The sequence below is a fragment of the Myotis brandtii genome, unplaced genomic scaffold (genome assembly GCF_000412655.1).
Source record: "Myotis brandtii unplaced genomic scaffold, ASM41265v1 scaffold59, whole genome shotgun sequence".
Taxonomy (NCBI): domain Eukaryota; kingdom Metazoa; phylum Chordata; class Mammalia; order Chiroptera; family Vespertilionidae; genus Myotis; species Myotis brandtii.
The window spans coordinates 6239110-6260579 of NW_005370223.1; the positions used below are offsets into that span (position 1 = coordinate 6239110).

The 21470-nt window shown below is 38.3% G+C and overlaps 1 protein-coding gene across 3 annotated transcripts in view; it reads right to left on the reverse strand.

The window, feature by feature from the left end:
* The window catches only part of AZIN1 (antizyme inhibitor 1), a 34392-nt gene extending 12943 nt beyond the window's left edge, over positions 1-21449 (reverse strand). For 2 of the 3 annotated variants that reach the window (NM_001301794.1, NM_001291714.1), the window contains exons 1-3: positions 21358-21449; positions 17640-17777; positions 1558-1755 (exon numbers count right to left, since the gene is read on the reverse strand). In NM_001301794.1, coding sequence (NP_001288723.1) covers positions 1558-1659 — 102 coding nt within the window. In that variant the 5' untranslated portion in view covers positions 1660-1755; positions 17640-17777; positions 21358-21449. Of the gene's footprint in view, positions 1-1557; positions 1756-8581; positions 8727-17639; positions 17778-21357 lie in introns of all 3 variants that reach the window. The other variant, XM_014550197.1, reaches the window with a different exon arrangement.
* Between the last annotated feature and the right edge of the window lie 21 nt (positions 21450-21470).

Sequence of the window (21470 nt, forward strand, 5' to 3'; positions counted from 1 at the left end):
ATTCGGGGAAGATCTGTAATGATTTTAAAGCTGTGCCTACTCCTGGAGTAGAGAGATGATTGGTACATGTCAGCCAGAAAATGTTGGTTGCCAGATAAAATAATCTTATTTAGAATATACAACATCCAAATATTGTTTTGAAAGCCATGAAACCATTACTACTGCTTTCTATTTTTTAAACATAGTTTTGAAAAATATATATACTACTGAAATATACCAGGAAATAGACATGATTGGAAATTATGGGCTATGAGTGGCAGATATGGGACAGTTGTACTGAAATTATCCCATCCTTACAAGACATGCCATTTCTAATGTTCTAAAGACAGATATTTTATTTTTACTTTAACATGGGAAAAAAAGCAATTTTAAGTACCAGCAAGAGAAACAAGATATTCAGTTGTAAACCAACCTTCAGCCATACAATTAAATAAAATCATTAAGAGAGCACAGCTATTTACTAAATGTGGGATATCTGAGACTGTAAACAAGAATGGATGAAAAGAGAATGTCAAAGATCATGTGAGATTAACTGAAGAGTGACTTCGCTATAGAATAGATTGAATAGTATGACAAAGTGTGGCTCCCCCCCAACCCCCCACGAATTTTGATGGCAGGATAAGACAGAAATAAAGGAACTTTGCTGGGGTGTAGGAAGGTGAGCACATCTATAAAAGTTAAGAGGAGCCGAAACCGGTTTGGCTCAGTGGATAGAGCGTCGGCCTGCGGACTAAAAGGTCCCAGGTTCGATTCCAGTCAAGGGCATGTACCTGGGTTGCGGGCACATCCCCAGTAGGAGACGTGCAGGAGGCAGCTGATCGATGTTTCTCTCTCATCGATGTTTCTAACTCTCTATCTCTCTCCCTTCCTCTCTGTAAAAAATCAATAAAATATATTAAAAAAAAAAAGTTAAGAGGAGATTAGTTTTTTGGTTTTATTTTTCTCTATTTACCTACCCCTAGAAGAACAAGTTTTTTTCATCCTATTACTAAACACTAGTAACATGAAAACAATTCAAAAAATTTGGGGAATATGGGAAATTAGCTCCAATAAAAAAGCAAATTCTATCAGTAAGGTGATAAACAAAAATAATTCTACCAATAAGTACAAAATAAAAATAAATGAACTTAAGTAGTCATGAATATGATTTTGTAGAAGCTGACACTAGGGGCAGTAGAGTGTAAGCATTCAATGTAAATTATCAATTCTCAGTCCACATACACAAGATTATCTGAAATATAAATGAAGACCTAGCCCTGGTCAGTGCTGTTCAGTGGTTATGGCTTGGGCCCTCAGCACCGCAGGGTGGAGGATTCAATTCTCAGTCAAGGGCACAGCAGGGAAAGGGCTATCAGGGAGCATGTTTTTTAAAAAATGTGGGCTGGAAAGAAAACCTCATCCCTACTCAAGGGGAACGGGGAGTGTTAAGGCAACCTAGAAAAGACAACCTGGAAAAGTTAACATCTGAACAGGTACTTTATTAGATTAACATCTTGGAAATAAAGCATTGGTATTTTAGAATTCAGAAATTTGAGAAATATAAGACAGCGCACTTACCAGGGTATGTTCATTAACATAGTTATCAATAACATCTCCAAGGTTTGTTCCTTCATCCAACAGGCTAACGAAGTAGTTTGCATCGTCAATAAATCCTTTCATCTCAGCCGTATTCCACAAAGCCGAAAGTCATAAACCAGGAAAAACAAGAGACGGGCCACCAATCCTTATGTCTGGGTCCTTAGAATATGCAACAAACTGTCAAAACATAAGTTATTTAAAAATTTGTATTATTTCAGTAGTTACCTTAGTGTATGAGTTGTCAACGAAAGTGTGCGAAATGCCTAATTTAATGAGGACTCTGTATGATCACTCAACACTTTCAGAAACACTTTAGTGCCATTTTAAAGTGTGTATTTTATATATTTTTATAAAAAGCTCAATATGATGTGACTTTAGAGAAGATAATCCACACATATGCACAATTTATTATAAGTCAATATGGTCACCTTATTTACATAAAGTTGCAGACCCAGTCTGTATTAATCATCATCTTGTTTTGTAGTTCTTCCATAACACAATTTACTAATTTTAAGTAAAAAACGCTTGTGAATTAGTGAATTAAGTATCTAGAGCCAAGAGATTAAAATACTGAGTTTCAATATATTGCCAGCCAGATAACATAGCATGCTACCAGGTAACTCAAATGTTTTCTAAATAAAATGTTAAGAGCAGATGAAAGTTAAGTAATATGTCAGTGGAAGTGGAGGGTGACGTAAGAGGAAATTTGTTACAGACTGTATAGGTCAGGTTAGCAATATATGTCTCTTATGAGGCGAGCTGATTAACTAGAAGTCAGAAGACCTGGTCCTGGCCCTGTCATTTAATAGCTTTGCAATCCTACGTCATTTTCTCTAAATTTTAGTTAATGATCTTTACTTCCTCAAAAGGTTGTAGTTAGAGCTAAAATTAAGTTGCCAATTGCCAAAAACACAAAAATGCTATCGTAATTCAAAACCAGGTATAAGCTAAGTTTACTGTACGTCCTAAACCATTTACTGGTAACTGATTTTTAAAAAGGCATCGGAGCCCTGGCTGGTGTGGCTCAGTTGTTTGGAGCATTGTCCTGTATACCAAAAGTATACAAAATTTCTAACAATGAGTAAAAAATAAAATAAACCATCTTAAGTAGTGGTGAATATGATTCTATAGAAGTTGACACTAGGGGCAGTAGAGTGTAAGCATTCAATATAAATTGATTTCTGGTCAGAGCACATACCTAGATTGCAGGTTGGATCCCAGTCAGGGCACACATGGAAGGGTTCTCTCTCACATCAATGTTTCTGCCCTCATCCCCACTTTCTAAAATCATTAAGATATCCTCAGCTGAAGATTTAAAATATATTTATCGCCCAGCTGGTGTGGCTCAATGGTTGAGCATCAACCCATATATGAACCAGGAGGTCATGGTTCGATTCCCAGTCAGCGCACATGCATGGGTTGTGGGCTCGATCCCCAATGTGGGGGCATGTGGGAGGCAGCCGATGAATGATTCTCTCTCATCATTGATGTTTCTATCTCTCTCTCCCCCCTTTCTTCCTCTCTAAAATCAATAAAAATATATACCTTAAAAAAAAAAGGCATCAGACTAAATCCTATCCCTCTCCAAAGAGCTCTTTCCACTACCCCAGACCTCCATTCTCCTTGGGGCAGCATATACTGACATAAACATTTATCTTTTAAGCTGAATTCACTAGTCCTTAGGTTACTTTAGGCAAGGATTTGTGGGGGGTTTGTGTTTTTTTAAATAAATCTTTATTGTTCAGATTATTACAGTTGTCCCCCCTTTTTCCCCCCATAGCTCCCCTTCACCCAGTTCCCACCCCACCCTCTGTCCTCATCCATAGGTGTACGCTTTTTGTCACTGGGTCAAAGGTCATACACATGGAAAATGTAGCTATTTCCATACGTGTCCCTGTGCTCGGAAAGGTCTCTCACGACTTGTTCATGCTCTACTCAGAAAGGGTGCGGAGCCACATAACGGCTTTTTAAAATAATGTATCCTCTTATGTTTAAAATGAGGATTTCGCTACCAAAACCGAGGAGAAAGCAACACTACAGCTGCTCTCGCCCCTCTGGTGATAGTTGTGCATGGGGCTGTGAGCTGGTTCGCGGGGTTCCGCCACACAGCCTCACAGGGGGCGTCGCAGCCTCACAGGTGGTTCCTTTTGTGCCACTGGCACAGCTTGGTTGGGGGTGTAAATTGAGAAGGGCGGGGTCTCAGAGAATCACCAGGGCGGAGCAAGCAGCAATGGTTGTTGTCAGCGTTTCGGGACTCCACGTCTCCGAGTGCCACGCCCCCACAGCAACAATGATCCCTGCGAGCAGCTCCGCGAGAAAGCCACCCTCGCTCTCCGACCTGCTGCAAGTCAGTCCAGCCTCTCCCCATAGGGGTCTGGGACCTCAGAATCCCGCCCCAAACAAGCTCAGTGGATTCGAAAGATTGTATCACCTCCCAATTGAAAACAACCGCGCATCCAGTTGCAGCCCGCCTGGCGTGCGCCTCTGTACCTCTGTTCTTGGCGCCTCTGCACCTCCTACTCAGTCTCAATGCGCTTCTTTCTTTCCTTCCAGTTGTAGAACTTCCACTGGGCCAGCTTTCCCATGGTTCTGGATGATAGCTGTTTTGTCTTATAGTTGGGAGTTTCAAATGTTGTTGTGGGAGGCAGCAAGCACAGGTCTATACCTTATGCCGCCATCTTGGTTCTCCTCCGATTTGTGTTTTTTTTTTTAACATGAAGTCCTTCAGGCAGGATACTACTCATTGTCTTGTACAGATTTCTGGTTGTCGCATTAACAATGGGCACAGACCAGCTCTTGGCAACCTACTTTAAAATTTGCACAGCCTTTCTTGAGTCTTTAACCCATTTTCCTCCCGCCAACCCTGTTCTATCCTAGGTCTTCACCATGGTGATGGCCCTCATCATAGAAGCATACTCCAATGGTTCCCAAAGTGTCAGCTTTCTGGTTGCAACCAAAACAAACTCACCAATAAGCCATAATACTAGTCAAATTTCATGAAATACAAACAATGCTTTGTTTTAAAATTTAAAGCACAAACCACCAAGAAGTCAATTACATTCAGTTTAGGTTAGCAGTCGCCAACTGGTGGTCCATGAGGTCCAGAAGGTTGGCGACTGCTGGTTTAGGTCATCAAATCTTTCTGAAATAGTAGAAACTGTAAAGGTGAGAATATTTTTATTTTACCAAGGGAGTTAATAGGGCATATTCACATGAGACCTCATACTTATGCAGTAAAGTCAAATTGTGGCCTGAACATTCTCTGAAGTTTGTTATACGAGGACTGGTATAAATCTGCCCAGAAAGTAAGACATTGTAGGATTGAGGATACATGTTTATTTTCAGCAATGTAACTCTAGCTAGAACATCATTTTAGGAAGATACTATGCAGTAAGAGAAACAGAAAATATAAAGGCTACTCATTCAAAAAGTTCAATGGGAAGAAAGGTTTAAGTGTAAGAAGAGTACGGTAGAAACTTCTTGTTAAATTATACCACAAATCTTTCTGGCAAAAAGGCTTTTATTTATTCTAGTAACAATGAAAAATAATTTAACCAAGGTCTTTAGCCTAATGTTTCTGCTCATGAGACTCCTCAGTATATTCTATTTTTATTTATTTTTGTTAATCCTTACTCGAGGATATTTTTCTATTGATTTTCACAGAGAGTAGAAGGGAGGGGGAAAGACACAGAGAGAAATATCAGTGTGAGAGACACATGGAATGGTTGCCTCCAGCATGATCCACGACCAGGTACATGCCCTTGACCACAATCAAACAAGTGATCCTTCAATTCATAGGCAGATGCTCTATCCACTGAGCCAAACTGACTTAGGGCTATTCTACTATTTATATGTAATATTTACTTGGGAATCTTGGGTTATCAATTATAGACCACCACAGGCTTTTTAATTTTTTATAGAAGTCTAGCTTTTAGAGTCAGGACAAGATGAATCTTAGTTTCTTATAGCAATAGTGCTTAGGGAAAAGGTAATTTTCCTCTAATGTCAGGATCCTCAGTACTTAGAAAAGATCAGGCCCATTCCATGCAGTCTTTTCTGCTGAATGCCCATATTCTTCAGGGCTTTTCCTCAAGTAGTATGGTCACAGAGATAAGGATGCCGCCCCCCCCCACCCCCCGCCCCAAACTATTTTTGATCTACATAATCTATACATCCAACTCTCACTGCCTGCTAAACTAGCTTAAATGTAACAGCAAACATTTTTACGGCAGTATGCCAGGCGCTGTTCTAAGTATATCATCTATCTAGTATCAATTTTCCTAACCCTTAAAGCCATGATGTTATTAACCTCATTTTACCTTTGAAGACACTGGGGCACAGAATAACTAATTAGGCTAACTCTAGAGATGCTGATCAAGTCATGTTTAAAGTATGTCTCTTCAGCACACAGGATTCCTTTTCCTGGAAAACCAACACAACAGTTTTCCTTCCTTCCTTCCTTCCTTCCTTCCTTCCTTCCTTCCTTCCTTCCTCCCTCCCTCCCTCCCTCCCTCCCTCCCTCCCTTCCTTCCTTCCTTTCTTAATATTTCTTTATTGATTTCAGAGAGGAAGGAAGAGGTAGAGAGAGATAGAAACATCAATGATGAGAGAGAATCACTGATCGGCTGCCTCCTGCACAACCCCCACTGGGTATTGAGCCCGCAACCCGGGCATGTGCCCTTGGCCAGAATCGAACCTGGGACCCTTCAGTCCACAGGCCGACACTCTATCTACTGAGCCAAACTGGCTAGGGCAACAGTTTCTTTATTAGAGCTTTAGCATATTCCCATAATAAATTAACCATTTCTCAGATTAAATTCTCACAGTTGTTAATCAATAAATTTATTCAAATATGGTATAAAAACATCTTATCCTGCCTACTCATTCCTAGCCTTTTAACCTTTCTTCATATAAATGTTTTCTACATTTTAACCTTGCTGGCTGTTCCTTCTTTTTTGTCTAATTCTCTCAAGTAAAACCCAAAATTATTTTTTCCTTTTTCATCCACCTTATCAACAGTTTGCATGCAATGTGTACCCAATTTTGACAAATGTGTACACCCCAGTAATCACCACTACTATAAAGATAAGTTCCCTCATGTCCCTTTTGCAATCATTCCCCAATTCCACCTCAAAACAGATCTGCTTTCTGTCTAATCTGATTTTTGTAGAAGTGAAATAATTTTAAACATCAACTGAGGGCACCAAACTGAAACAGTTGGCAAATAATGGTACTACCAACATGAATAAAAATGTTAGAAAATATTCCCTGCTCTAAAGTAAAGATACAATGCTTATAGAGTGACTAATACCATCATTGAAATGGAACTCTCAATTCAGAAGTAACCATAGAAGTAGCTTACCAACCTCTAGTTGACTCACAAAAGGACATTGATAGGAAAATAAAACTCATTTATTATATTGGCAATACCTGACAAAAGGACCAACGGACTAAACACACTTAAAACACTAAAAGAAATATAGGACATTAATATTATTTAATTTACTTAGTTATACCAAGCATTGCAATAAAATTGTTTATTAAAACCAATACTAATAAAGCCTATACATAACAGATGGTAAATGTGGCTAAGTGAGTTCTGTCTCCACCATCTTCTTAAATGCTCCCTGAAGGTTTTGATATTCTCCTAATTCCTAACCCAGAGTAGGTGCTCAGAAACAGATGGGACAAAGGATTTACAACTCTTAAACTTAGCAATGGTGGTGACAGCAATACACTCCCTTTAAGTGTGTTGGAAAACATGATTCATCTTTCACATTCTTAAAAGGAGCCCAAAACCTTGATTCACAAGCGACCCACATGTAAATGTAAACCTCAGCTGTCAGTTACTGTTAAAGACCAGTTATTGTTAAGCACTAAAAGCTTTGCCCAGGGAAAACTAATTCCTCAAAAGAATCTGCAAAACACAAAAACCTTCAGGAGGGAAGTTTGCAATACATTTTGAGCCACCAATGCGTTTTGTTCAAAGTGTCCCTTTGGAAGCCACCTATTTCCACAACGGAAGAGGCTTAAGTAGAGTTGGATAAAGGCGGGCTGATCTTGAGTCTTTCCTACCCCCAACCTCACTGAAGGATTCCTAAAAAGCAGTTCTTAATCATACCTCTACTGTCTCAGAAAAGAACATCTCCACCTTAATTCAAGCACTAAAGAAAGAAAATATTTTGCTAAAATGTTTTCAAGTGACATGTAAAGTTACTTGGTGATGACACATTAACCCAGAATCTGAGACACGAGCATGTTCTAGGCGGCCAAAATGAAAATAAGTGTGTGTCTTGGGGGGTAAGCAGAGGTTATGCTGTATGCCAGATCTGCCAAGTTAATCCACCTCAATTTTAAACACCATAGGGAATTTCTGCCAAACTTCCCAGTGCTCTAATCCTGAGTAAAATTCCTAACAGACACTGTACCACTTTTTATGGCTTGTAAGTCAGAAACAGGACTGGTTTACTGGCTCCAATACAATATAGACCATTACATACTATAGTCTGGTGCTGCTGGATACTGAATTATTTACATTAAACCTGAGAAAATCTACCCCATGTAAATCTTACATTCTCTCCAAAATGCTTTATAACTTAAGAGCAAATTTACTTTTATCAATAGATACTAGGAAGTGTTTTCTTCTCACAAGAGTCTTTAAGCTATTTTCACAACTAAAAACCTTATTTATACAATATATGGTGAAAGAAAGCTCATCTTATTTTACACTAATACAAGTGGTATAATCACAATACTACTTTTATAATAAGTAATTTCCTCTTGGATAGCTGGGAAGAAAGAACTGTTTAACATTCCTATACACCTTCACATTGGTGTTTTTTGATAATACATTTTTTATGAAGAGCTGCCAAAGAAAAATCTCCAAAGAACTGCACACTGCTCTCCCTGGAGCCTTTCATGAGGCAGTTGAGTCCTCATGTTCATCAAAAAGGTAGCTCCAAGAGTAATGGCTGCAGCACTGGGCACTTGCCTTGTTACACACCTGCTACAAAGGCTCTACAGTTGATTGTACTTCAGAAGAAACTGATACATCTCTCAAATAATCACAAGATAATTCTGGCAGCAACAGCCCACTTGAGACCAGGCTGGATGAATATGAGTCTTGGGTTTCTGAAGTGAAGACCTCCCTGGAAGCAGAACAGGGAGAGCTGAACGGTGGAAGAGTACTGTTTCAGAGACATCTACTCAGGAAATCCAACCTTAATACATCAACCACTTTTCTAAAAGGACTCTTACTCATTACAAATGAGAACTTGACCTATTTGGAAATTTATACTACTACTATTACTCTGAAGAAGCCTGAGGACACTTCGAACTGTATTTTTTTTTTATTACATTGGCATTTGATAACTTAGCACTCAGCTCACAGCTTTAAAAATAGACACAATGCTGTCAGTCACCTCTGCATTCTACCTCCAAAAGAAAAGTTACTTACCCTACAGAATACCTTTAGAAGTAACTGGGCAAAAGAGTATTAGAAGAGACTTCTAAAAGATGGGTTGGGCACTACAGATGTGAAGCCTGGAGCAGGTAAACCTGCTAAAAAAAAGTAGTTCCAGGAAGCTACACTCTGGAACTGGTAGTCTTAGAGGTAATAACAATAGCCTACATTGAGTACTCAGAAGAATCAGGACAGGGTTTGCTTCAACTGACGTAAGAGGAAAGCCAGAAACGGCAATAAGCATCCTTAAAGTTATTTTTCAGGTGATGAGGTTGGAAAACAACTGAGAAATCCTAGAGGAAGAATATAAAGCTGACTGCTTGAATTTTAAGACAGAAAAGAACAAGAATGCATAGAATATATTTAAGGGGGGGTGAGGGAACCCCTAAAAGAATGAACCCAACAGGCTATATATGATGAAGTACCTGTGCAAAGCTGTCCAATGAAATGCCTCACAATAAATTCTAAAATATATCTTTAATGAGAAGATGAAACATGGGATTTTCATAGCAATATGCTTCTGCATATACAACTGACAAGATTAGGCTCCCTTTTAAAAAAAAAGTGTTTGACATGAAAACTAAATCTGTTTCTGGAGGGAATATCTGTTTTGGTAATTAAGAGGTGGTAACATTCAAGATAACTACTATAATATAACACGAACAGGAAATACATAACCATATTAACTTCAAGCTCTCCTGGTGCAGCGTAGGAAATAACCCTATAAACAGATGTACTTTTAATTACTACTTTGAGTACCTTAGAGCAGCAGATCTGTCACCTCTCTAAGAGGAAAACTTAAGAATATGCATGTCAGACTTTTATTTTGTTAATCCTCACTCGAGGATATTTCTCCATTGATTTTTTAGAGAGTGGAAGGGAGAGGGAGAGACAGAGAGAAACATCAATGTGAGAGACACATTGATTGGTTGCCTCCTGATCGGTTGCCTCCTGCATGCGCCTAACCAGAGCCCGGGCTGGGGAAGAGCCTGTAACTGAGGTACATGCCCTTGACTGGAATTGAACCCGGACCCCCCTGGTCCGCAGTCTGACGCTCTATCCACTGAGCCAAACTGGCTAGGGCATGTCAGACTTTTCTAATCATCATTCTCTTGTTATTTAGTAGTTTTATTCTTCTATATGCCCATAAAACAGTAGCTTTACTGTTTTAAACTATAAATGGAATCACTACTGTTTATTATGACTGACCTCTTCTGCTCTACTTTATAATTTTAGTTCATCCATGCGGACTGATGTGACTGGAGTCCATTAATTTTCACTGTTGTGTAGTAACCTACTGTGTAGATATACCATGTTTATTTATCTGAACTGACCTATAGATTACTTCCCATTTTTTTGCTACATTATTTATAAATGTCCATTATTTATAATATAACTTCTTGCTATTATTTATGTAACCCTCAAGAGTAATTACATAAAAACTGGTGTACACTGCTTTCCAATCTTTATGGCCTTCCCAAAAAGTGCTAGTCAAACTGTGGTCTGCAAACTAGCTAACCGACAAGTTAAGAACCAAGCACTGTGCTATTTTACATGCTGGTGCAAGAGTCTATTTTGCTGATTGGCAGTTTAAGTAGCATTGGTTTAGGCACCAGAGTCTAAAGCTACATACGTGAGAGCAGAATTGTTAAGTTGTTAGTGAAAAATAGTTTTCAAGTTTTTTGCTTATTTTACAATTTTTTTTCTTCTTTTTCCTATTTAGCTGTAAGAGCTCTTCATGAATTTCAGGATAGCAAATATCTCCTATGTTAAGGATTGCTTAATTATTTGGGGAGTTTTGTTATAGTGTCCATGTTGAACATTCTAGGATATCCCATTCTACTTTCTGTCATGCCAAACATGATGAGCTAAGAAGATACCATATTTATTTAGGCGCTCTTTATAAACTGGACATCAGAGGATCCTTGCAGTAAAAAGGAATAGATAATCGAAAGTCATACAGTTAACATAAACCTAATATTAATTTCAGTCTGCATGAGCACATAAAGCCGTAGTAGAAAATTGTGTCTTAAGAACATGTAGACAACTAAAGAATTCAACTAGAATATAAAACTGAAAAGTCCTGGTGAAGGCCTGGGGCAGCAGGGGTGGGCTAGAAGAGGTCAATGGGGGGAAAAAGGATACGTAATACTTTTAACAACACAGATTTTTTTAAAAGGAAAAGGAAAAAAAACACCTGAAAAGTCCTTATAATATTATTTTAAAGAAACAGTTGTTTTATTACACAAATCGAAGGAGAAAAAAACCAAAGAGAATACATAATTCTTATGATTATTAATAGATGTTTTACGATTATCATGGCTAATACTACTCACAATAACAATTATCCTAGAGCAGCTTCTCAACCTGTGGGTCCCGAACAATGAAAATACATCCCGCATATCAGATATTTACATTACGATTCATAACAGTAGCAAAATTACAGTTATGAAGTAGCAACAAAAATAATTTTATGGTTGGGGGTCACCACAACATGAGGAACTGTATTAACCCTTTGAGTGCCAACCAATATCCTAGGAACTATGCTAAAATTGCCAAGGCATTTTGAGTTAAGGTTTTTAAATTTTTTTTCCCCACATAAAGAGTGAACTACTAGCATCTAATAGTGACACTGCAGGAAGAGCGCGATAGCGCTCCCTGGCACTCTAGGGGTTAAAGGGTCACGGCATTAGGAAAGTTGAGAACCACTGTCCTAGAGTGATGCTGTCCAATATAACTTTCTGCGATTGAAATTTTCTTTTCTTTTTTTTTTTGAAATTTTCTTTATCCCTATTCAAAATAATAGCCATTAGCCACATATAGCTCCCAAACACTCAAAATGTGACTCATGCAACTAAGGAACTGAATTTCAAATTTTATTTAAAGTTTATTTTAAATTTAAATAGTCACCTGCCTACTTGCTACTGTACTAAACAGAGCAGTCCTAGAAGATTCTGTTTTCATAAGAAAATTTTAAACTAAGGACCAAGTCCACACACATTACAGATTACCCATCCCCAATAACTTTGCTCAAGGTAGCAAAGACCAACTCATAAGTTTACAAAGGCCAGATTGTAAGAGAAAAAAAGGGAACAAAACTCCATAGCAAGTTAAATCCTAAAGAGAGATTGAAATGTGTGCTTACATAAAATAAAAAGGCAAAAAGTTTAGAGCAGAATATTCCAAAAGCGTTTATCTTGGCTCCTACTGTTAGTTACAGACCTCCTGAAGGCTAGGTATGGTCTGGGCAGGCTGAACATCAACCCAATCCATGCAACTGTATGCTGTACAAATATTCAAATATTTTCTATTTATGCCATAATGTTCTTCACAATATTCACTGGATTAAAGAAAAGAATGGCTAACATTGGACTAAAGAGGGGAGGAATGGCCAAATCTTTGCTACAGTTAGCTTGTGACAAATTGCTCAAGTGTGCATGATGACCCTGAAATGGCAGTGAAGAACAAAAATATGCTTCCTACGCCTTTCCAGTATTGAGAGCACTTCATGTGTAACAGCCGCCTTAGACTTATTTTAACAATGGCCAACCCTGAATGGCAGCCTACCCTTACCTAAATTTTATAGTTTACCCAATACCACCTTTACTCCTAATTGGAATTAAGTGTTTAAAAAAAATTTTTTTTGGAAGAGGGGAGGAAACTTCAAACTCAAAAACTGAAATAAGACCAGGCATAGAGAGTGTAATGAACACACATATTGACAGTCATTGTTAAGTCTCTAGGCTCAACTGACTCTTGTTAACATGCTATTATTCACACCGTGCTTGTATAGAATATATTTCCGCTACTTTTACACATGCAAGGAAGCACCATCAAATACTACTTACTTTATGCATGCCAAGAGGATACACTTACGTTAGAAAAACTGGTCCCTAATTTCAATGATGAGTTTTGTTCAGCTTTATGGTCAAAGAGCACCAACAACCATTAATGAATGTACTGTTAAATTTGCTTGCATCACAGAATCTTTAAATTACCAAAACTAAAATTTATTATCTCCATAATGAGTAAATATTTTGCCTTTTCTACTAACAATTAACAGTGAAACATGAGGGGAAAAAAAAGAAAATTAATATATATATAGCTAATATGCAAAGTGTCCCCTTGGGAGTTCGACCAGGAGAATGGGAGTTCAATCGCTCGCTATGACGGAGTGGCAGGGAACATGGCTGGTGATCAGCAGCGGAGGCAGGGCAGGGCCCTGAGGGAGCTAGGGAAGGGGGAGGCGGGGAACCTGATGGGAATTTCGTTCACCAGGCCTCTAATAGTACTAGTAAACTCGTAAAGAACATTTTATTCCCCTAGTTAAAATATCAATTTAGGTTGGGCAGGTCCTATTAAGGCACATGTAAATGAGACAGAGTATGGATATTTAAAACCCTGATGTTCGTATGAAATTTCTACATGAACAAACACATAACAGTTAACTGATGATAATCAGGTAAAGAAAACTTTAAGCAAATTTTAAGAGTCCATTTGAACAAATCAATTAATTGCATCCTTTTTCCATACTTTCTTTTAAAGACATGAAAAAACTTTTGTACAATTAGCACCCCTTCATTCATCTGAGATATTATTGGCATTAAAATACTTGTCAATCAGGGGGAAAGGAGACATATGTAAAGCTTTAAACAATTAAAAAAAATACGTGTTCATAGGTCAACGCTCAACTGGGCTCGTGGTCACATGTTATAATATACACATACTCTAAAGAAAAGTCTTGAAAGAAAAAAACTTCATTATGTAAGCAACTTCCAAAATTTCCAGATATTTACCTCTGAAGCCAACTCCTAGATTTTAGACCACCTGCATAGAAATCCTATTGGGAGTTATTGGAATATTACACGGTTCAAATAGAGTTAGTTTATAGTTTAGTTACACAGTCTGCAATGCTACATGCCAAGTATTTTCCATAAAGGCCAGTGTGTTAAGTGCCTTTAATGACTTCCAGTTTTCCAAACAGTATTGTTGCTCCACAAAAAATTAAATTCAGAATTTCATATGTCAACTGCTATAAGTTATCTGAGGATATCTTTGGAACATAAAATTTTCTCTTGCCATTTTTATTAATTTTAGCCAAGAAACCTTTGGAGCCTGGCCGGCATGGCTCAATGGTTGAGCTTCAACCTATGAACTAGGAGGTCACGGTTCAACTCCCGGTCAGGGCACATGCCTGGATTGTAGGCTCTATCCCCAATGTGGGGTGTGTAGGAGGCAGCCGATCAATGATTCTCTCCCATCATTGATGTTTCTCTCTCTCTCCCTCTCACTTCCTCTCAGGAATCAATAAAAAAAAATAATCTATAATAATAAAAGCATAATATGCTTATTAGACCAGATGTCCTTCCTGACGAAGCTGGGACTGCGAGGGCCAAGGCAAGCCACTGTGGCTGTGAGGGCCTTTAGTATATATATAAAAGAAACCTTTGCAGCCAGGTATCTTTCTGAATTTAAAATTTTTAAGATTTTAGAATGGTAGTATACTACATATACTTCATATATCATGTAATACTCTACAGGCTATTTAGTCAACACCCTATAATCATTTCTGCAGCAAAACTTAGGAATATTAGCATTGTGTGGTAATAAGATAAAAATGGCCTCAAATCAGCTCAGATTCAGGTCAAGTTTTTGTTCCCAAATCAGTTTAGGTCTGTGGTCGGCAAACCGCGGCTCTCGAGCCACATGCGGCTCTTTGGCCCCTTGAGTGTGGCTCTTCCTAAGCCTTAGGAGTACCCTAATTAAGTTAATAACAATGTACCTACCTATATAGTTTAAGCTTAAAAAATTTGGCTCTCAAAAGAAATTTCAATCGTTGTACTGTTGATATTTGGCTCTGTTGACTAATGAGTTTGCCGACCACTGGCTTAGGTTATATCAAGGAAGCTATAAAATATTTTTTTCCTCAACTTTTGGATTTCAAAATTATATGAATAAGGTATTGTGGACCATCACTTTACAGCACAGCATCAAGTACTGACGTTTCATTTAACATAACATACATTGTACACCTGGGCATAATAAATAAGAGACAGTCACTCTGGCTGCCAGAACCTGCAGATTAAATAATATCTTTATTCTATCTGTGCCCATCCATCTACACACCCCTTAGAAGAGGGGGAAACTATGGACTTTCCAAGTTCTACAAGTTATTAATTTTTCTAAATAGAGAGTACTTTTCTCTGATTTGGTAGTGATCTTATCAGCTCATTGATATCAGCTTCTCAAGGTGGAGAAACATCACTAGAAATATTAAATATAATCACTGTTAAGTTTCCATTACAGCAAGAGACTTGAACCTAAAAGAAATCTAACTTTAATAGGATCTTTCTTAAAACATGGCATTTGTTCTTAAATTTCCACCTTAGAATCTATTTATGACTATGATGTCAACTAATGCCACCTCAGGAAAGTTTTAAATATCCAAGCCAACTTGGGGAAAAACATCAGATATGTTGGAAATAGAACATATGGTTAACAAAAATTAAGAGATAACTGACTTGGTAACTGAGATGGTGGCAACAGTGCTTCTCTTTAATATGCATACATACCATTTGGTTAAAATGCAGATTCTAATGAAGGTTTGGGTGGGGCCAAAATTCCAAATTTCTGTTATAAGTGATGCTAATAGATGCTATTCCAAAGACCACACACTCAAAGAGAAATCATTTTATCATTTCAGGACTAAAGAAACTTTATATAAAATAAAGGAAATGTTATATAAAAATCACAGCTGTAAAGTAAGTAATTTGCTCAAATTCAAAAAGCTATGAGAAACCCTCCAGTCAGGGTTCTAAGTCATTAAATTGTGTTCCCCCCTCTCTTTAATCTTTAAAAAACCCGCCTTAAATTGCAATTTGAGGTCAATATCAAATGTGTTGAAAAGGTTTGCTTTAAGATACTCTCCCTAATTTGATAGAGCAAATACTTTTGATATAATCTGTTTAACAAGAGAGACTAAACAAACACAAAACTGATACCCTAAGCCAGGGGTGGGCAACCCCTGGCACGTGTGCCAAATATGGCACGCCAGTAAATTTTGCTGGCACGCGAAACCCTCTCTTATAATTTTCCATTTACAATTTTTTTCTTAATATCGACTTTTTTATTTTTCAGATAAATTCAGTGTAGGTGCATCTTAGATAAATAAATAATTTTACATAACAAGTTATCTTAAAGACCATAGACACGGATTGACGAGAGAGGGGAAGAGCAATTTCTATGCCTCTGCCTTAACTCTCCCTGCCTTCCTAGATCCAACCAGTGTTTTGGTTTCATCCACATACCCTTGTGAATCTTTGTTCTCAGTGATGAATTTTGTTAAGTCTCGTAATAGGAGTAGCCTGACGGATGAAAGTAGTAGCTCGTGCATATCTCTGAAGGTCACGAAATATAAACCTGATATAAAATCTCTGTCATCGGTGATGCAGCAGCAAAAGTCCCACTGATAATATCAAACAGAGTCATAAAGTTTTCTGTCGGACTATCAGTGTACATGTACACATTAAAAAATAAATGTATTTTTCATCATCATATACTGTGTTTTTGTCGCTCAAATGAATTTTATTATTTTCTCAAGGTTCTTTACATACGTACACCTTAAGAGGTATCAAGTAGGCGTAACATGTTCTCAAAAAATTAGGGTTGGCACGCAGAAGAATTTTGAGTCAGAGATTTTGCTGGTTTTGGCACGCACTCACAAAAAGGTTGCCCACCCCTGCCCTAAGCGTTCCTAAAAATTTCAAGTGTTCTTGCCAAGTCTCTGGCCAACTTAAAAACATCCAAATCTCAAAAGCAAGAAATCTATAAATAGTAGATTTAAAATTTAAACACATGAACCTAGCAACACAAATTTACTAGTAAATTCAAACAAGTTTACTGTGGAATTACATTTTTCAGAGATTTAATTCAAAAGTCAAATTCATTCATAGAAAATCAAGTATAGTCAAAACAAAACTACCCCCTGAAAAATCTGCTCAGGTGTACATATATGATCTCCCAGTAAGTCCTCTAAAAACAACCCGTTTTTCCCCAGCAGCTGAGTGTTAAAGTTATTTTATGAAAAAGAATATAAACTCTAAACATCACTTTGTCTGGCAAGATGCTCATAACTAGAAAAACAAGAACTAAGATTCACCCCTCATATCCCATGCTCTAGGATATAGGTGCAGTGAGTGGAATGGAGAGCATTTGCTCTGTTTGAATGATGTGATAAACTACTACCCACATCTTAACTTTAAAAACCTCTCTCCAATTTATATTAAAACCTGACTATTAAGATTTCCTAAAATGTAGCTTACAATAAATACGTGTCATGAATCAAAATAAATGCTGTGATCCAGTCTTTGGTAAACAATGCATATAACTGAATCAGTATGCCTCTAATGTCAAGCCTGTTCTAGAACTTTTAAAGAGTTTTAAGAGTCACTGCATTTTAAGAGGTAAATACAATTGCAAGTTTGAAAAAGATCGAGCAAACAGAACTCTCCTTCACTTCAACTTTACAAGATCCCAAGCAAACAGAACTCTCCTTCACTTCAACTTTACAAGATCCCTGCATGGATGTGAAAATACTTACATGGACAAGTTAGGAGATGGAACCCCCCTATCATCAGCTAGGTTCCCAAGGTGGCTCAGCGTTGAAGTCGAACTGCTCTCTATACAGCACTTCTCCTAGGCCTTCTGGGTAGTTGTACACTTGGTCAGAAAGTTCGCCCTAAAGAAGGAAATAAAAGTAGTAGCATTTAATCCTATGTTTTAAAATGTTAGGTTAAATTGACATCTTAACTGCAGAAATAAGTTTTAATAGAATCTATCTATCTATCTATCTATCTATCTATCTATCTATCTATCTAAAAGCCTAAGTGACCAGTGCGACTGAATGACCAGAACGACTGGTGGACCAGTCGCTATGACATACACTGACCACCAGGGGGCAGACGCTCAATGCAGCCAACCTCCTGTGGTCTCTCCCCCTGGCCAGCAGGCCCTGATCAGCCCAGCCCCGATAGGCCCTGATCACTGGCCAGGCCTAGGGACCCCACCCATGCACAAATTTCGTGCTCCCGACCTCTAGTGTTTCAATAATGTCACATTACACAAAATGTTTTCAAAGTGTTTACACCACAGTATGAAGTACGTACGCTTTACATAGTAAGCATTTCCAAGCTGCAATACAAAATTCACATAACCTCATGTCATGGTCATCTTACCAAGTATCTACTTACTCAGTTTCCAGCCTTCATCTAATTTCATTTTTGCTTTTATTTGTCCTCCAAAACTGAAATTTCTAAGTTGCCTAAAATTTAAGTGTCCAGTACTCTCACCAACCTGATGTGTACGCAAGACTCAGTATGTATAATGTTGTAACATGCAGTCTAGAACTACCCAGAACATTTCTTTTACTCTCCAGATTCCAAGTTCTTCTTTGCTTAAAGTATAAAATCCTACTGTATACCAAAACAATAAAAAGACTTTATGACTTAGCTAATACATTATGTGAACTAACTTTTGAGAACTGTCTTATATATTGGGCAATGACCACTAAAGGTTTACCTCCTCATACCTAACTTGTCTAAACGTAAGTCACTCTACTATACTAGGAACAACATATGAATGTGATTGTGCTTGGCATACTACAAAATGCTAAATAAGTTTTAGGAATGCTTATTACTTGCTATCATTTAATAGGACAGACTTATATAATCTCTAAGGTAAACCACTAGACCAGACCTATTCATACTTCTATAATTCTGTGGTTGCTACTTTAAATATAACCTGGCAGCATTTGCTAGAAAAGGGCTAAGAAAGAAATCAGAAAAATGGCAAAACTAGAAATTATAAGGGCAAGAACCTGAGAGATTTCAGAAGCACTATAGGCATATCTAAAGCATATCTCATCTCAACCAGGATGGTCACTTTTGTAGGAGGTAAAATGTTCTTTCAATCTACTAGGGTCTGCTCACACTCTCAATGATACTAATGGATGATGAGGCAAGATACTAACATGTAACAGTGATTATAAGCTTACATTAGACTCCATAACAAAGATTCTGATTCTGACCATACCACGATAATTTTAAAAATAAACTAAAAGACTCATGCTGGAGACAGAGATGGTTTATTCTGTTATTCCAAGAAATAGGATAATTATCCTGTCAGAGACATCCCCCCGCCCCCCCAATATCTTGCCGCTTTAATGCAACCCAAGAGCAGTGATGTGAAATGCTAAGGCCATTAAACTTCAGATATTCAAGAATGTTCTTCCGTATGATCTCTAAAAACATTTCCATCTAACTAAAAGATATGAGTAGGAAATGAAGGCCCTAAAATTTGAAAGGCACATCTCAACAGGAATAATAAAAAGGGCATGTAGAATAAGAGAACCTTTATATACAGGATAAATAGAATTATCTGTCCAGTTAAGATAAACCATGAAAAGTTAGATAAAATTGTGGAGAAAAGGAGTTAAATTATTCTCATTTAGAATGGTGTGTGTAAATCAGCCGGATCATGTACAACACTGCATTCGAGTTCCTTAACAATCGTTTGAAGAGACTGTCTTCATCTTGGTGAACAGCAAGCCGGCAGTAGGCCAGTAAGACAAAAAAAAAAAGAAAGAAAGAAAGAAAGAAAACTTCTTTCATCACGTTGGAGACACTACCCACAAAAACCACTTAGTATCACCAAATTATCAATATTTCTCTGAACAACTCACACTGCCTTTACCAATGACTTTTAAAGTTGTTCTGTGATATTCCTTCCCAAAACCCCAAGCCCCAGTCTAATCATGACAAAAGACCAGATAAACCCAAACTGGAAGATGCTCTACTGGATATCTGGTCAATATTTCTCTGGACTGTCAAGGACATGAAAAACAAACAAAAAAGACTAAATGTCACAGATCAGAGAGTCTGGGGAAGGCAGGACAACTAAATGCAATGTGGTACTTTGGATCGGATCCTGAACAGAGAAAGGACATTAAGAACAGGTGAAAGCCAAAGAAAGTCTGGAGTATAGTTAGTAATGTATCTGGGCAAGAAGTATGCAGTACCAGCTTCTGCACTAAATTTGCAACTTTTCTATAAATCTAAAATTATTCTAAAATAAAGTTTATTTTAAAAAATTAGAGAAAGGATTAATATATTGGGCCACTACTGAGCAACAAAAAGGAAAAATCTGCTAATAAATGCACCATGAGTATCAAAAATATGCTGAGTTAAAGAAGTCTTTTAAATCAATGCATACAGTGTAATTCCACTTATATACACAAGTTCTAGAATAGACAAAACTAATCTGCTAAAAACAACAAAAAAACCAGAATCATGGCTTCTTCTGTGGTGAGAAGGGGATAGCGTTTGAAGGGGCAAAAGAGAACTTTCTGGGGTGCTGGCAATGTTCCACATCTTGACAGAGGTTTGGCTTACACAGCTCTATTTTTGTCAAAACTCATCAAACGAACGGTATTACTTGAGAGGTGTGCATTAACTATGTGAATCTGACTGGGGTGTGTGTGTGTGTGTGTGTGTGTGTTTTCTTTAAAGAATAAACAGAATTAGACCCTATTTAATGATATGTGCACACTGAAGTTGGAGCAGTGAAGTGTTCAGGCAACTTCAGCTTACTTTGGTGTATAGGACGATGCTCCAACGAACGGAGACACCCGGCCAGGGCAGCATCCAATTACTTCCAAATATATGGAAAAACATGATGGATTGATGAATGGATAGCGGGATGGCAAATAAAGTAAAATGTGAATCTAGGCGAGAGTACAATTCTTTCCCCTTCTCTGGATGTTCGAAGATTTACAAGTTAAACCTGGGCAGCCAGAGGGAAGGTACCGATGATGACTGCACCTACCAGTAGCCATTCAGGAGCCCATCCACCCCACAAAATGCAAACCCCTCAGGGCTTATCTGTATTCACGACCAGCATCTGCAACTCTTACATTTGTCCAAGGAATTAAAGGATTAGTGGGGCCTTGCTCAAGCTTCTGCCAGGCTCGGTAGCTCTCTCTTCCTCAAGTGTCCTCCCTCGGGTTCCCACCCCGGCTGGGAGCTCAACAGTGGAATCGGGACAGGACACCAAAACACCATAAGGTATCCAAGATGCTCCCCCCCGCCCCCCAAATCCAGTGAAAACTGCTGAAACATCATCACGGGGCTGCGAACTGCACACCGGCCCTTCCAGCTGCCCGAACCACCAGCTCGCTGAGCCCCAGAAACCTCCGCTCAGAACGTGTCTGGGGGGAGAGTTAACACACGTTACCACCGTGAACGGCTGGCGGTCGCACTTACCGGGACTTGATCAGCCACCCGAGCCCGCCGCGCGCCCTCCCTGCCCAGGAGTCGTGGCGTGGACGGAGCACGAAGCCATGGCGACGGGTCCTCCGGCTCCAGGAGGCGACCCG